General features: G+C 40.1%; 1 protein-coding gene across 2 annotated transcripts in view; it reads right to left on the reverse strand.

Moving 5' to 3' along the window:
- Window positions 1-18,936, reverse strand: part of LOC126471429 (uncharacterized) — a 649,788-nt gene that overhangs the window by 547,542 nt on the left and 83,310 nt on the right. For both annotated transcript variants that reach the window (XR_007586305.1, XM_050099588.1), the window contains exon 3: window positions 15,130-15,393. Coding sequence is in view for 1 of the 2 variants with exons in the window: in XM_050099588.1 (XP_049955545.1) it covers window positions 15,130-15,393 (264 nt within the window). In the remaining variant the exon portion in view is untranslated. The remainder of the gene's footprint in view (window positions 1-15,129; window positions 15,394-18,936) is intronic.

Here is an 18,936-nt window from a genome sequence, read left to right on the forward strand (position 1 = left end):
GGAGAGGAAATTCTGGAGTTCTTCTTCACTGTGAGTCCAGATCATGAAAATGTCATCAATAAATTTGTACCAAACTTTGGGTTGGCAGGCCTGGATAACCAAGAAGGCTTCCTCTAAGCAATTTAATTGTTGGTATGTCCGGCCTTCGTAAGTGAAGAAGTTGTGGGTCAGGACGAAGCTGGCTAAGGTAATGAGGAAAGAGGTTTTAGGTAGGGTGGCAGGTGATCGGTGTGAAAGGAAGTGCTCCATCATAGCGAGGCCCTGGACGTGTGGAATATTTGTGTATAAGGAAGTGGCATCAATGGTTACAAGGATGGTTTCCGGGGGTAACAGACTGGGTAAGGATTCCAGGCATTCGAGAAAGTGGTTGGTGTCTTTGATGAAGAATGGGAGACTGCATGTAATAGGTTGAAGGTGTTGATCTACGTAGGCAGAGTTACGTTCTGTGGAGGCTTGGTAACCAGCTACAATGGGATGGCCGGCAGGATGATTGGGTTTGTGAATTTTAGGAAGAAGGTAGAAGGTAGGGGTGCGGGGTGTTGGTGGGGTCAGGAGGTTGATGGAGTCAGGTGAAAGGTTTTGTAAGGGGCCTAAGGTTCTGAGGATTCCTTGAAGCTCTGCCTGGACATCACGAATGGGATTACCTTGGCAAACTTTGTATGTAGTGTTGTCTGAAAGCTGACGCAGTCCCTCAGCCACATACTCACGACGATCAAGTACCACGGTCGTGGAACCCTTGTCCGCCGGAGGAATGACGATGGATCCGTCAGCCTTCAGATCACGGATAGCCTGGGCTTCAGCAGTGGTGATGTTGGGAGTATGCCCTCCTTCACCTACACATCAACTCAGCCAATGAACACACCCGTCAACTCCTATCCTTAATAAAAGTCCTCAATCTTTCCTCTCCCACATCCACACCAGCTGTTCAGAGCATCCTCCTACAGGCCAACCGCAAATTAGAACAGCATGCCACCCTCCACCTCAAAAAACTATCCAATCTCCTGGTTTCCCACCTCCGGAAAGGCAACTCACTCACCCTTCACAACCTTTCCAGCAAACCTCAACCTCCTTTTATGTAAATATTGTCTTTGACTTCTCATTTAACAATTCAAAGGGACTGTTATCTTTGGTCGCGGTTGCGCGGGGAGGAGGTGGATCTTTGGAACACGAGATCGGTTGGGTGAGGTGGTGATACAGATGTGGTGGAAGACAATGTTTTAGTTTATATTGGTGTAGAAGTGTTACATGTGTGATTTATTAAATATGTGATGTGTATAAACTAAAATAACTTTTTCTCTAAAAAACAAAATATCACACTACCTTGCAAACCTGTTAGTCTCATCCTAACATAAAGAAAACTACTGGAACCTCTCAGTGGAATCACTCCTAGACTTAACGAGGCCAAGATATACTACGAAGGCAATAACGAAGAGAACAGTGTAAAAGCTAAGTACCAACACTGTTCGTACTTGTTAACAACCTCTGTCTATAAATTTGAACCTCCTGTAGTTCCTGAAGTCACCATGTGGACAAAGAAGTAGGACAACTTATAGACTGTGGAAATTTAGGGAGGAAGAGGTCTGTTAAAACCTCCACCACCCACCATTTTTTTTCATGTTTACTGTAGTAACCCACACATTACTGCACCTCCATCAAAACTAATGCAGAGCATGTCAATACACCCACTCATTTGTGAAGTGTACCTTTGGGCTGCTCCAGGCTCTTACAAGAGGCCTCGGTCCATCACCTGCAGTCTCTAGCAAGTGGCCCCTGGCTGATAAATGCTATTTATATAACCATGTACTGGCTCCAGCTGGCAGTCTTGTGTGTGTTCTCTAAACTTTATTGCATTTATGCTGTCACACTGTGACTTAATAAATAGTTGTTTTCTTATGGCCACATCTTTTATTGTTTGTAGAATTAGAACATAAGTGGCAGGGAGTAGAACTTTCATGAACTCAGTTCCAGTGATTATTTTTTCGTGTAAATTATCCATGGAAGTGGTACTTCAATCACTTCTCCAGCAGCAGCAACTTACTATGGTCATCTTCAAAAAACTCATGGCTATGTCACCCACACAGGCTCCACCATCTCAGGTGCACCCCCACCATTTCCATCATATAATGACTCTGCTATAGAGTGGGAGGCTTATGAAATACATCTCCATCAGCACTTTGTTGCATTCAATGTAAGGGTGAAAGAAATTTGTAAGGCTTTCTTTTTATCATGGATTCCTCCTCATATGTACCAGTTATCAAAGCCCCTTTCCAGGAATGGGCCCCACTCTTTTGGATGATATGTGTAGTTTCTTGCCTTCTTCCCATGGTAAATGCAGACAGGTCATTGCTGCTCGTATCGAAGTTTACCAGTGCTGCTGCCACAAGCACATACAACTGTCTTATTGGGCTCAGGCAACATAGCTGTAGGGTTTGAGCCACAAGTGTCACTAAATTACTACAACCTCCAAAGAATCCTATGCAGACTCCATGGTTAGAGATGCGATTATCCACTTAGCACCCAATAAGGAAGTTCATCCAAGAGTCCTTCAGTGTGAGGATCTATCTTCAGAATAAGATTTAAACATTTCTCAGTCCTTTGCAGTCTCCCATAGTGTGGATCACCAAACTGAAGCATCGTGTGATGTTGCCACTGTTGGCAGTGAACCACTTTGGTGCAGAGCAACAAAGTTGATGAACAAAGAGGAATCAATGCCGTTCAAATCAGGAAACCTGGCCACAATGGACAAACCCATAAGCAACAACAAGGACACTATGTGGCATTTATATCATGCCCTTCTTGCTTTGTGCAAAATGAGAGAGCTGCATGCCACAAGTGGTGGGCATTGTGCCAAAAGTGTCACAAGAAAGGCCACATAATATCAGTTTGTCATTCTCAGCCTTCCTCAGAACAAATGGATGTTGACATTCATTCTAGGTCATCATTGTTTACTATTTGGAATAAGCTCTTTATTGAAGTGTCTGTGCTGAACACACTGTTATCACCACAAGTGGACACTGGCACAGCTGTTTCACTCTTCAGCCCTCAAACATACACATGGCTGGGTTCCCCACCATTGGCTCCCACCAAACACCATCTGGTAAGCTACAATAAACTGCATATTCCTGTTCATGATCAATTTATTCTCGCAACAACTTACCAATCTGTACTCTGTCCTATCACATATTTGGTTTTTCATGTACTTCACACTGAAAATTTGACTGGGTTAGACTCTTTTGTTGGTTTTCAATTTTCTACTACTGACACTGTGCATCTTGTATCAGATCAAGCTCCTTATCATGACCTAGGTTCATTGTCTTCTGAATTTTTGGATTTGTTGTCTGAGGGATTAGGCTGTGTGAACAACTTCACAGTGCATATCATGCTTAAACCTTTGACTTGGGTGCATTTTTCCTAGCGCGGTCCAAATGTGTTCTTACGTGAACAAGAAAAGTCCACATTGGATCAGTTGACATCATTATGCATCATTCGACCAACAAGTGAGTGGGCTACCCAGTGAATGTCAAAAAATCTAAGGGTCTACTCCAGGTTTATGAAGTCTTTAAAGTTACAGTAACTGCACAGTCTGTTATTGACACAAACCATCTGCCTCGGGCTGTTAATTACTTGCAAAATTGGCTGGGATCAGTCCTTTTCCCAAATTGACTTAGCTGAAGTCCACTTGCAGGTTCCATTAGATGGCACACCAAAATGATTGCTCGTAGTGAACAAGCCTTTTGGTCTTTATCAATGTCAATGTTTATTATTTGGAGAACTAATGCCCGAGCTATATTCCAGGGCATTTTAAAGCAACTTATGGTAGATGTTCCTTGTTGCATCAACTATCTTAATAATATTGTAGTTAAAGACACAATGACAGAAGAACATTTACATAACCTCTGTTCTCTCTTTACTCTTTTGCTAACTGCAGGTGTTCAATATAAGCTTACTAATTTACAATTTTTTCAACCTTCTGTTGTGTATCTGTCACAAAATTTCCTGGCAGGGTGTTTGACTCACTGAACTGCATATTGATTGGGAAAATCGCACACTATCACAGGTTTATTCTGGATGCAGCCACTCTGGCTCACCCTCTGCACCAGTTGCTTCATAAAAACGTTCCTTTCAAGTGGTTTCTAGCCTGTGAGCATGCATTTATGCAACTTAAAACAAAATATGCTCCTCGGCTTGCTTTGCCATCTCCCAACTTTTAAACATTTAGTGTTGGCAACAGATGTGTCCTAGTATTTAATGGGGACAATTACAGCCCATCATCACACAGATGACTTGGAGAAACCTGTTGCTTTTGCATCCAAAACACTCAATGAAGCTCAGCAGCACTATTTGCAAGTCAAAATAGAAGTCCTTGAGACCATTTATGCTTTAAAAAAATTCATGTGTCATACGGTACAAAATTTAATTTTGTCACAGATTATAAAGTTTTAGTTTCCTTGTTTTAACCTTCAGCTGCTTTACCTGACAAAGCCACTTATTGCCTTCAATGTTGAGCCTCATTTTTGTTGAGAGAAGTCTTAAGCATGTGGTACATATGGTATGACAAATGTGTCTTGACCATCTGCCGAGCTGGGCAGCTGACACGCTACCTTTCCCTGTTAGGTGGTGTCATTCTCTTGTTGATGGGAGAGGGTACTACCCACGTTGTGTTTCCAGCAGAACTGTGCATGGAGGTTCCTAACTTGTTACATCAAGGTCATTGGGGAGTCCCTTGCACTAAACAACTGGCCTGCCAACACATGTTCTGGCCAAGTATTGATCAAACGGTAGAGTGCCTGGATGTGGCCTGCCACAAGTGTTCAAATCAACAGCTGCCACTGCACAATGATTTTTTTCCCTTGATAAGCGCCCACATTACCTTGAAAAAGATTCCATATACTTCACTGGACTTTTTTTAGATAGTTTTTGGTGGTTATTGATTGTTGATGCCTTTTCCAAATTTCTTTATGTTGTTCATTGTCCATCCAATGCAGCAGTCATGACTGTCAAGGCACTGTCCAGTTTATTTCTGTCAGATGTCTACTTGCTACAGTGGTTGCAGATAATAGTCTTCAATTTTTGGATCAATCTTTTAAAGAATTTTGTTCACACAATGGAATCTATCACATCACATTGACTCCCTTTTATCCACAGTCCAATGACAATGCAGAACATCTTGTATGAACATTCAGAACACAAATGCACAAATATGTCATGGAATTTCTTAGTGGAGGAGACCCTTGTATTCTTTCTCAGTTGTTACAGAATGACTAATATGGGACCGGAGCCCGCCCAAGCTCTTGTACGGCCAGCAGCCGTGGACACAGCTCGATCTCCTGCTGCCACACAAGTATTCTGTGGCAGTACTGATGTCACTGCACTTTGTCTTGGAAGTCCAGTCTGGCCCCAAGGGTTATGATGATATCTGAGTTGGATTCCAGGCATCATCCACAGTCAGTGCAGGTGCTGTGCATTCATGGTGTGTACCGATGAGCACCTTGTGGCATGCCACTACAATTAGCTGTTCCCTCAGGTGGGCACAGATGACTCCCTGTTGACCACCATGTTGGCACCTCTTCCACTAACATTACAGTTCGCTGAGGGCAGCATGCCAGCCAGACTGACTGATATTACCCACACAACCAACAAGGGCTCCAGCTGTTCTGCCAGTAGAACAGCCCAATACAGATGATGTTGGTTGGCCTCTGGATGACAGCGTGGAGCTTCTCTTGAGGAAGGGGATGACATGGCTTCATTAGCATACCCACAGGTGCCTCCTACACTGACTCAAGAAAGTATAAGTAAACATAAAATTGAATACTAAAAATGTGAATACACAAAATTTATGTTCCGTAAAAATATTTATTTAATAATTCATTATGAGTCAGCTATCAGCTTCCTAAACAACAATTGTGGAAATGATAGATTTTTACTCACCATAAAGATGGCACATTGAGTTGCAGACAAGCGCAACAAAAATATTGTTACACACTAAGCTTTTGGCCAAGCCTTCGTCAGAAAAGGAAAACAAACATGCATTCACACTAGCAAGCCCACCTCACACACACACAACCACTATCTCTGGCTGCTCAGGCCAGACTGGAACTGAAATGTGTCAAACAGGAGCAACAATCCGTTGTGGAATGGGGAAGAGGGAGAGATAGCACAGTACATGTGGGGGAAGAGAGAACAGTGCTGCCTGGCAGAGCATGCAGGGACTTGAGATGGCAGACAAGGCTACCTGGTGCAGTGTCAGGAGGTACTGGGGGTGGGAGGGAAGGGAAAAAAGGAGCAGAAATGAGAGGATCAGAGAAGGGGAAAAGATTGGTGTGTGCATTGGCAGAGAGCAGTGCATAATGAGGGTGAAGGGATCGGAGATGGGAGGAGGTTATAGGACAGAGAGGACAGAAACAGGTGGGTGAACAGTGTGGGGACCGTAGGTTGAGGCTGGAATGATTCAATGTGTTATAAGGATCACTCCCATCTGCACAGTTCAGAAAAGCAGGTGGTGAAGGGGTGGATCCACAGGGCCCATGTTGTGAAGCAGCCATTGACATCAAACATGTTGACCAACAGAGTAGTCCACTTTGCTCTTGCTCATAGTTCTCCAGTGGTCATTCATCCTGGAAAATAGCTGGTTTTTAGTCATACCATCATGGAAAATAGCTGGTTTTTAGTCATACCAAAATAAAAAGCTGAGCAATGACTGCAGTTGATGTGGTACATGACATAGCTGCTTCAGTTTGTCTCACCTGAGCAGTCAGAGATAGTAAACATGTGTGTGACGTGGACTTACTAGTGTGAATTTGTGTGTGTTTTCCTTTGCTGATGAAGGCTTTGGCCAAAAGCTTGATGTGTAACAGTTTTTACATCGTGTCTGTTTGCAGCTCAGTGTCTCATCTTTGTGGTGAATAGAAATCTATTTTTTCCATAATTGTCAATGCTCCTACATGGATAGTCCATTGTTTGCTCTTTGGTCACTTACCTAATAGCATCAAAAGTCTGACAGATAGCCATATAGCATTTAAAAGGAACTTAAAAGAATTTCTTAATGGCAACTCCTTCTACTCATTAGATGAATTTTTGGATATAGTAAGTGGGTAATTTCCCAACCTCCACAAAGAAAAAATATATATATACACTCCTGGAAATTGAAATAAGAACACCGTGAATTCATTGTCCCAGGAAGGGGAAACTTAATTGACACATTCCTGGGGTCAGATACATCACATGATCACACTGACAGAACCACAGGCACATAGACACAGGCAACAGAGCATGCACAATGTCGGCACTAGTACAGTGTATATCCACCTTTCGCAGCAATGCAGGCTGCTATTCTCCCATGGAGACGATCGTAGAGATGCTGGATGTAGTCCTGTGGAACGGCTTACCATGCCATTTCCACCTGGTGCCTCAGTCGGACCAGCGTTCGTGCTGGACGTGCAGACCGCGTGAGACGACGCTTCATCCAGTCCCAAACATGCTCAATGGGGGACAGATCCGGAGATCTTGCTGGCCAGGGTAGTTGACTTACACCTTCTAGAGCACGTTGGGTGGCACGGGATACATGCGGACGTGCATTGTCCTGTTGGAACAGCAAGTTCCCTTGCCGGTCTAGGAATGGTAGAATGATGGGTTCGATGACGGTTTGGATGTACCGTGCACTATTCAGTATCCCCTCGACGATCACCAGTGGTGTACGGCCAGTGTAAGAGATCGCTCCCCACACCATGATGCCGGGTGTTGGCCCTGTGTGCCTCGGTCGTATGCAGTCCTGATTGTGGCGCTCACCTGCACGGCGCCAAACACGCATACGACCATCATTGGCACCAAGGCAGAAGCGACTCTCATCGCTGAAGACGACACGTCTCCATTCGTCCCTCCATTCACGCGTGTCGCGACACCACTGGAGGCGGGCTGCACGATGTTGGGGCGTGAGCGGAAGACGGCCTAACGGTGTGCGGGACCGTAACCCAGCTTCATGGAGACGGTTGCGAATAGTCCTCGCCGATACCCCAGGAGCAACAGTGTCCCTAATTTGCTGGGAAGTGGCGGTGCGGTCCCCTATGGCACTGCGTAGGATCCTACGGTCTTGGCGTGCATCCGTGCGTCGCTGCGGTCCGGTCCCAGGTCAACGGGCACGTGCACCTTCCGCCGACCACTGGCGACAACATCGATGTACTGTGGAGACCTCACGCCCCACGTGTTGAGCAATTCGGCGGTACGTCTACCCGGCCTCCCGCATGCCCACTATACGCCCTCGCTCAAAGTCCGTCAACTGCACATACGGTTCACGTCCACGCTGTCGCGGCATGCTACCAGTGTTAAAGACTGCGATGGAGCTCCGTATGCCACGGCAAACTGGCTGACACTGACGGCGGCGGTGCACAAATGCTGCGCAGCTAGCGCCATTCGATGGCCTACACCGTGGTTCCTGGTGTGTCCGCTGTGCCGTGCGTGTGATCATTGCTTGTACAGCTCTCTCGCAGTGTCCGGAGCAAGTATGGTGGGTCTGACACACCGGTGTCAATGTGTTCTTTTTTCCATTTCCAGGAGTGTATTATTGAGTGTCATGTAATATTTTGTCTAATGTAATATCTTGTATGGACATCTTTTATTAACCTGACACCTACCACATCATTACAAAGTGTCGTATTCATGATCTATGGAACAAGTATTAATCTAATCTAATCTAATCTAATACTATCCAGATAGTCCATGCAACTTCAAAAGAAACTGAATAGCTGCACAAAGAGTGTTTTTCAGGTATGTGACATTTTGCAACTATATATTGATACAAAACTGCAAGCATAATGTAACACCCAAAGAAGCTCTAAACAAATAAACCTTGTATTACAATATGTTCAGAGATTAAAAGTATAGGAACATAAAATCCAAAATCATTATACAAGTGAGGAATAGCACAGATCATGTACCTCTTACAAATTACATGAACAAATTGGTGAATGTGATGAACATTGCATACAAAGGTGGGGGGAGGGGGGGGGGGCTGTGGGGAATATTATTTTACTGATACCACCAGACAACTAAATAAATTTTTTCAACATTTGAATTCACACCACTGTAAAATTGAGTTTACAATGGAGTTGGGAGAAGACTTTTTAGACCTTACCACAGACATTAGTAAGCAATGGCATTCCATTCAAGGTACACAAGAAAGTAACTTATACAGACGCAGTAATACTGGCCAGTTCCCAGCATCCTATAACACACAAACATTCAGTCTTCCACTCCATGGTGCACTGTCTACTATCTTGCCAAGAACCAAAACAGATTTTGAAAATAATTAAAGAAATAGCACACAGCAATGATTATATTTGTACCACGATTGACAGCATACTCAGTAGAAAGGAGAGACAGAGGATAACAGCACTTCTGTACTGTCTTCAGAAAACACTAGCCACTCTGATAACAAATGGGCCCCGATACTATATGTAGGCAGGACATTACAGATATGTGCCAACAAACTAAAATCCAGGAAATATACTCAAGCTTTTTATACTAAAAATACAGTTTTTCACATTCTGTTCAACAGTGAAGATAAGATTCTACCTTTAGAACAGAGTGGAATTTATAGGATTTCCTGTAATTTGTATGGCAAGTTATACGAAAGTCAGTCAGATAGCACTATAACTACTAGACTGACTGAGCATGAAAGGAGTTGAAGACTGAAAAAGGCTCCACCTTTGCTGAACATGCTCTGAATGAATGTCATTCTTATGATATTCAATCTGATGTCATCCATAGAGGAATTAAGGGCAGAAAACTAACATTAATTGAAATTCTGCCCCTTTATGAACACTGATCAAAGAGCTCTGGCCTGGTCTTTAATGAGTAAACACAGTTTCAGTACACACTCTTACTAAAGTAGTAGCAGTGAGACAATATTTTTCTTGGCATTAGATAATATGCTTGTTGTGACTGTCCCATATGAACATTCCACAGACTCCATTCTACCCTCTACAGCACCCACAACTTTCTTTTTGGCATTTTGGCAGGTACACCATATTCATCAGTTTGTCTGTATAATATGGTAATCTGTGCCATCACTCAATTGTGTTTTTATTGTTTATACATTCCTATATTATTACTCTTGAAGTATACTTTAAGTTTATAAGTTCACAGATTTTTGGGTATTGCGTTACGTTTATGGTTTTGTATTTATATATACGAGGGCTATCCACAAAGTACATTACATTTTGGAATGAAAAATAAATAAAGTATTGGAAATTTTTTTTATTATATACAGATGAAAGCCACACTTAAATACTACTTTTCTACATAGTTGCTATTTAAATTAAGGCACTTATCGTAGCGATGGACGAGCTTGGAAATCCCTTCGTCGTAAAATTCGGCCGCCTGCGCCTTCAACCACGTGGTTAATCAGTAACCCAGTAGAAACACGATTTTTGTGGATTTCCTGGAAAGAGGCACTACAATAAACTCTCAAAGGTATTGCCAAACTCTGCACAACCTCAGAAGAGCAATACAAAACAAGCGCAGGGGAAAGTTGGGCTCAAAGATCATGCTGATTCATGACAACACCCGGGCCCACACAGCAAATGCCACTCGTGAAGTTCTTGAATCTTTTAAGTGGGAGTTGTTTCCTCATCCACCGTACAGTCCCGACCTGGCACCGAGTGACTTCCGCTTATTCCCAGCAATGAAGCATTGGTTGGCTATGCAGCATTTTGATGACGACACACAGCTTCAAGAAGAGGTAACCACGTGGTTGAAGGCGCAGGGGGCCGAATTTTACGACAAAGGAATTTCCAAGCTCGTCCATCGCTATGATAAGTGCCTTAATTTAAATGGCAACTATGTAGAAAAGTAGTATTGAAGTGTGGCTTTCATCTGTATATAATAAAAAAAATTTCCAACACTTTATTTATTTTTAATTCCAAAACGTAATGTACTTTGTGGATAGCCCTCGTAGTTGTAAAATGTCACATAACTTTAAAAAACAATCTTTGAACAACTATGAACTTTCACTGAAGTTGTGTGGATTATCAGTGTAATATTAAGATATTTGATAATAGCCTAGGAAGCCAATTATTAAATAAATATTACTGTCAAAGATAAATACTATTTATTCTTTTTTATATGTATATGTTCCTCCAAGTACCAATAGAATATTCCATAAATATTTTAAAATTATGTGTCTAATCAAAGACATACTATAAGCGAATGTTAATTAACAAAATTGTGATCACATTATCTAAAATTTTCCACGATATCACAAGCTTCCCTCAGCACTGGTACTGTTTAGATAAACCATAAGTGGTTCATAACAAACTATCAAATAAATATTGTTGAACATAAATACTGTGTGTTCATATTTTTAATATTTAATTTTATGTTCACTTGTAATTTCTAGTCAGTTGTACCAAGTGACAGATAATGATTATTTGGAACAGCTTTCATAGACTGTTTAACACAAAAGTTTCCTTTTGTATTGACACTGATAACGATTGCCCTCTGCCATGCACTTGACAATGCTTTGCAGAGAATAGATGAAGATGTAGATAGGACACTTACATTTAATGTTCAGGATTACTTTTTATGATACATTTTCAGATATATCTAAGTTAGGTGCTATGTGCACATGTTCCCTCCTGTTGTGAAGTTTCACCAAATTCTGACCTTTATGATTTTTTTGACACTTCACCCTAACACTGCTGTTAACACTGATCAAAAGTGTCTGGGCACCCCTATAGACATCATGGGAGGTTGTCCCAATAGTAAAGAGGAGGTAGGTCCTATTGCAGTGTCAGCTGAGAAGCAGTGGCTTTGAATGTGAACTAATCATTGAATGTCATCTGAGTAAAAATCCATCACAGACATTTCAATTCTTCTAAAGCTGTCCAAGTCAACTATTGGTGCCTGCCATCATGTGTCTTGCCAAAAGTAAAATATGTAGGAACTGGTGTTACAGTACAGAAGTTCTTTTCATGGTAATGCTTTGATCCCCTCATTGTACTTAAGAAAATGCTAAATGCTAAAGAATATGAACACATGTTATTGTGGACAATAACATTCCTCACATGTACCAGCCTGCCCAGAGTTCCAGCCTAAACCCAATAGAACACATTTAGGATGAGTTAAAATGTTGACTTCTCTTAAGACCCCAGAATCCAACATCTGTCACTATATTCTCTGTTTTCAGCTGTCAATAAAGAATGGGCTGCCATTCCTCAGCAGATATTCAGATACCTGATTGAAAGTGCCCCATTAGAGTTCAAGCCATCATAAAGGTGAAGGATAGACACGCACCATATTAATGTCCACTAATAGGTGTGTGGATACTCTAGGTCAGCTAGTGCAGATAATTCCAGGAATGTACAAAACATCTGGTGAGGGCAATGACTTGGGAAACTTAACTTATAGAGTGAGATTGTGTAATGTGATCATGTATTGTTGATCAAAATGTGGATATGTTAACAGCAAGAAAGATGTATTCTAACTTAAAAATGTAAAAAGTCATTTTACAACAAGGAAAATTAACAGTTTAGATTTGTCTCATTTCACTCTTTAAAAAAATGTCTTAATTGTATGAAAAACTAGAAACTGATACAGTTTAGTTTCTGGAAGGTGACAGAATCCCACCCACAATGCATTATGTGTGGAATTCTGGGTGTATTATAATTCATTTGAGGTATGAGAGTTTGTCAACTGATACTGGTCTCCTCATATTATGTTATGGTATGGTATTAGTAAGTTCACTGTATCTTTTTTATATGTAAAATTTTGAACAAATAATTTTTGAAGCAGTATTTATATATATAATGATTATGTGCATACTTTTGTTGGGCCTAAAACCAGCTATTAGTAATGGTTTTTATTTATTTTCATAATTACAATATAAAATTAGAGCATTTCAAGTAAGTAATTCATTTTATAAAATCAACTTCTACAAATTCAAATTATTATGTAAATCTCTGTGTTACATTCCCTTCATATGTAAATTATATCTTTGGTTTGAGTGTGTTGTGAGATCTGGCAAGAGTTGGAATAGCACAGCTGTATCTTCCCTAGCAGTGTGAGAAGTTGAGGCTAAGCAAGCAGAGTGGAATTATGTGCTAGTATGCAGTTAAACAATGTTTTATGTTATTTGGCCAAGAGTTTATGATTAATTGAAAGTAATACTGAATTCATATGTTGAAATCAATTAAGAAAGGTCACCAGTTCCACATGTTGCATGAAAAAAGGGAGAGAGAGAGAAAAGAAAAAAAATTGAAGCATGTAATAGAATGACTACAATTGTTGACAGAATAAGTCCTAAAACAAACGTAAAATTTATGTTTCGCTTCCTGCTCGTGAATAATTTTAAATATATTGCAACTATCTTGTAATTTTGGAGTAAATTATAATTAAAGTTGAAATCAATGTGACATGTAGCCTCTAACTTAGATGTATCTGAAGAGGTATCCATCTGCACTGTTCATTGTGGTCACCCACTATCATCCATAAAAATGAAGTCAGGGCTGAACGCACCCCTGAGGAGATGTAGATGGGGAAGCAGTAAAGTTTCAAAATGATGTTGATTGGTGAGCATACCACATTCAAAGAGCTGTAGGTCAGTATGCCCATGCAACATTATGCCTTGCCACACCATAATACTTGGACCACCAAAACAATTATGTATGACCATGTTCCTGGGGGCATTAATTATTTTTGCTCTATAAGGGAATGACAAAAATTACTACTCAGACTAAATCTGTTATCATTTGAGAAGAGCACATGATCCCACTCCTTGTTGGTCAATTTCTATAGTCTTGTTACCATAAAAAACCGTGCCACCAATGTTTGGGCATTAATGGAACACAGTTTACTAGTCAATTGGGTAGAAAGACCACCCCCACAGTCATCATGTCACTATGGAGCATGAGAGTATTAGAGTTCTGTAAAATGTGGTTACCACTGCACCCACTGTTTGGCATGGGTCCTGTCTTGCCTGTTGCACGCTGTAGCAGTCATCTGCCGCTCCATTTGACCACAACAGATTACCTTGTCTCATTCTGGCAGCAGTGCCTGTGGTTCAGAATGCTCCCTATAATGTGAAACAATGCTATGAGCAATAACAAACTCCTGGGCTACAGTCATCACATTCCATTCTTGTTCCAGTTTCCTGGTATTTCTTCCACATGTATTTTTCCAACATCTGCAACACACTGTGTACCATCATATCACATGGAATAAATAAATAAAGTCATCCAGATGTTGTCTCTGGGCCATGTCATAATGAAGAACACCATCACAGTGCTCTATAGGTGCTCACTAACTGACACCCACTGTCTTTTCCTGTTCCTTTAAATGTCTCGTGTTGTGGTGTCAGCCCATTCGGTGCTGTAGTTCCACTGACTTCATGCCATGTGATGTCCAACTTTCTATGCATGACTGGGAGGCCTATGGCAACATGCTACTGCACTTTCACTCACTTCCACAGAGTAGTTCATGTGTTATGTTATTTTATCGATCACATTATTAAGTTTTGCAGAATAATGTACTTCACCATCTATTCTGTTCCCTAAATTTCCTCATTTATCTCCTTCATGTTTTAAATGTGTGTAACATTTGGGGACAAGATGTTTTCACCAAATAGTGACCCTGTCTGTGTGAAATTACTTTATTTTCTGACAGGATAAAGCAGAAAACAGTAATCTTTTTGATTAAATGCATTGAGAGCAGTGAAGATTACAGTTTAATTTGGAAAAAAAGAAGTATACTCAGTTTTTGTCATGTTCACTCATCCAACCACCTGTTATCTACAAATGAATGGTTGCTGGCAGAGTACTTTCCTTATGATTTCTATGCTAATAACCTTTGTTCTTCAGATACCATTGGTTTTTATTTGCAGCCAGAGGATCGACAAAGCTTAGAGTGGAAGAGAGAATTCCTTAATTTTGCTAGTTATGTGTTCTGTCAGTCATATTCACAAAAAAGGCACTATTTAGCATTTAAAAGTAGAACAATCAAAATAAACGACTATTGCAAATACAGTCAGATTTTGATATGATTTCTAGGATGAATTTGCAATTTTTCAGTTTCAATACAGAAAAAAAGGAAAATTTTAATATGTAACTATGATACATAATTCATACTTCTCCCTTGTACCTCCACAGTCTTAGCAGCACCTTGATTTAATTTTGATATATCCATCTGCAGAATACTTGCAAGGCTTCTCTTGATATTTATGGACCACAATGGCTCATCTTTCAAAATACTGATTGATTGTACATAGCCTTGTTGATAATGAACAATAAATTGGTTCTCAAGATGATGAGAATTGTTTGGTAAGAGTATATTTTTTACATGATTTCTTTCCTCATCATTGTCACCTAAATTTCCATTATGTAGTGATGTTGAACAGTCATGAAACTGCAAAGGAGAAACCATTGTTAAAATGTTGTGAGAAAAGTGGTGATATTACATTAAATTTTTGTTACAGATACAATTTACAATAGAAGTTAGAAAACTATAAAAACTCCACTATAATGAAAGGTTTTCTATACTAATAATAATAATAATAATAATAATAATAATAATAGTAATTCAGAATTATGTATTGTTGGAAATAGAGTTATTTTGTAAAAGGAAAAAGATATTTTGAGAAGACCAAAGTTATTCTCAAGAATTAAGAAGTATGGGCAATTAAAAAAATTTACAGTATATTTTTGAAAAATTTATAAACCCACATTGCAATATAACTAGTGAACTCCAGTGATTTTACCCTCCAAAGCCATAACTTTATAAGAAAGTTAATGTAATATAATACAATAACCTTTTGTATTGTTTATATCAATTCATCATGTTATTCAATTTTATGTAGCTCTTAAGAGCATACATTTTTTTAAAAATAAGTGAAGTATTTAAGAAACACAGTAAAATTCTAACAGCATTAAAACGTATTCTGTGAGTAATATATTATCAGCCTGTCTGGCTACCCGTGTGGTCTAACACACTGCTTTCCAAGTGGGAAGGCGTGATGGTCCCCAGCACGAATCTGACCAGTGGATTAGTGTCGAGGTCCGGTGTGCCAGTCAGCTTGTGGATGGTTTTTAGGGCAGTGTTCCATCTGCCTCAGCGAATGTGGGCTGGTTCCCCTTATTCCACCTCATCTACTCTATGTCAGTGACTGCTGTGCAAACACTGTCTCCATGTATGCGTACACCATAATTACTCTACCACGCAAACATTGAGGTTACACTCACCTGGAATGAAATGTTCCGGGGGGATTGGCGATGGGGGGGGGGGGGGGGGGGGGGATCCACTGGGGGCCGAACGGTACAATAACCCTGGGTTGGGTGTGGGGTAGCAGTGGGGTGAGTGGACTGCTGTAGCCTGTTGTGGGGTTATGAACCACTGAGGGCTATGGAGGGGACGAGGCCTCTCTGTTCTTTCTGTGTCCCCAGGTCAATACACACATACATACATACATACAATACATTATCTGTTTTGCTTTTGTCCAAATGTGTGTTGTCATCCATTTTTAGCTGTCAATCTTCTGTTCCTGTATTGCCCATTTTATGATTTCTTTACAAAAGAGCCATTATTGATCAATTAATTGGTAAGAGAAGAAAAATACTCTATCTTTATAACAGTATTAATATAATAGAAGGAAACATTCCACGTGGGAAAAATTATATATAAAAACAGAGATGAGGTGACTTACCGAACGAAAGCGCTGGCAGGTCGATAGACACACAAACAAACACAAACATACACACAAAATTCAAGCTTTCGCAACAAACTGTTGCCTCATCAGGAAAGAGGGAAGAAGAGGGAAAGACAAAAGGAAGTGGGTTTTAAGGGAGAGGGTAAGGAGTCATTCCAATCCCGGGAGCGGAAAGACTTACCTTAGGGGGAAAAAAGGACAGGTATACACTCGCACACATGCACATATCCATCCACACATACAGACACAAGCAGATATATTTAAATATGTCCCGGGATTGTAATGACTCCTTACCCTCTCCCTTAAAACCCACTTCCTTTCGTCTTCCCCTCTCCTTCCCTCTTTCCTGATGAGGCAACAGTTTGTTGCGAAAGCTTGAATTTTGTGTGTGTTTGTGTTTGTTTGTGTGTCTATCGACCTGCCAGCGCTTTCGTTCGGTAAGTCACCTCATCTCTGTTTTTATATATAATTTATAACAGTATTGTTATATACAGCTTCATTTCATATTTTAGTTGCCATTTGTTTGGCTGTCCCATCACTTGTGCCATTTTAGCTTCACCTAGTGTTTATAGTACAGGAGTGTACATCAAAATCTTCACCGATAATCTGTAAGACTTGCTGCTTATTGTGTGCTTAGGAGAAAAATGTTAATGACCAGAGGGCAGCCACTACTGAGGAACAAATGTAGCAGCATTATCTTCGTTGTAGTAATGAAAATTTGATTTAGGAACAATTTGTGCTCAAAGAATCTGACAGTAAACTATTCTAAGTTAATGTTTGTGATATGCAATTCTGAAAGTGATCAAAGATGAGGAAGGATACAGTTGTATAACGTTTATTACAATATTACAATTACTAGATTCAGTAAGAATGAAATCAAAATGGACAGCTCTGACAATGATCTCTACTAAAATTGCTCTATTAATTCTCACTCGCACTAAGTGACAACACTTTTTATATTGTAGAACATTAAAATTTAAAGTGATGCCTAGAAAAGTTTGTTGCTTCATAAGGAAATAATCTTCTGAATTACATTCCCTTATCATGTGCTGTAGAAGGAAGAAAGGAAGGAAGAAAGGTTAGGGTTTAATGTCCCATCAGCATCAAAGCCATTAGAGATGGATCACAATTTCAGAATGATTCAGTAATGGAAGGAGGAAATTGGCCATGACCTTTCAAAGGAACCCTCCTGGCATTTGTCTGGGGGTGATTTTAAGGAAAGTACGAAAAACCTAAATCAGGATGGCTGGACATGGATTTAAACTCTCATCCTTCTGAATGCAAGTTCAGTCTGCCAATCACTGTGCCACCTTTCTCAGTCCATGCTGTAGAGTACTGTACCTTCTGGAACATAAAATAGTCAACAATAGGATATATAAAACACAATTTGATTTTCAACTCCAAAAATAACTCAATGCCATGAGTATGTAATGCTAAGAAACAGAACTTCCTGGTTTGGGTAATGCATTGTTAGTACCCCTCTGTCTTAATATTCTCAAGAAAACCAAAACACTCCTTGGGCCACCACAACCCATTGGTGTACTTCTGCGATAGGTTCACAAATATTTCTTTTAGCACTGGTTGAAGGCTGTGTGTCCTCTATTATTAAAATTATGGAAAAAAAAACATTACAGTAAATTACCTGATATTACCACATAAACAAAAATAGTATTTACTACACTTTACATACTGCACAAAGCATATAGTAGTTATGGAAGATCAATGTATTATTCCCCAAAACAAACTCATTCTGTGGATATACAATAACAAATCCTTGCTAGTATAATCAAGATTTGCAACAGATTAATGATGGAGAACAACTCCAACCATTTCTCATATACACTGTTAATGCTGGAAACCATGACTTTTCAAATATCAGAAATACCCAAAGATGTTCAAGATGGCGTCCAGTGTAAAAGTCTGTTGTGTATCTCATCAAAAAAGTGCCAATTTTGCTGATAAGAAGAAAGTGTGTGTAAAATATAAACGTGGAATATCAAAACTAAATGACTGTGTTTCTAAATTACAACTTGTGATCAGTGAACTGAAAATGGGTATTAGTAAACTTACATTAGAAAAACGTGAGCTGATTTTGAAACAGCAAATGATGAAAGACGACTCAGATAAGTTTACAAAAGATGTGTGCAGAAACAGTTCACAGAGTGTCAGAAATAAAAAAAAAAGTTTGGAAACAGCATAAATTTAGTGCACAACAACGGCTGTGATGTGTTATCTATGATAAATAA

Source organism: Schistocerca serialis, chromosome 3 (assembly GCF_023864345.2).
Source record: "Schistocerca serialis cubense isolate TAMUIC-IGC-003099 chromosome 3, iqSchSeri2.2, whole genome shotgun sequence".
NCBI classification, from domain to species: Eukaryota; Metazoa; Arthropoda; class Insecta; order Orthoptera; family Acrididae; genus Schistocerca; species Schistocerca serialis.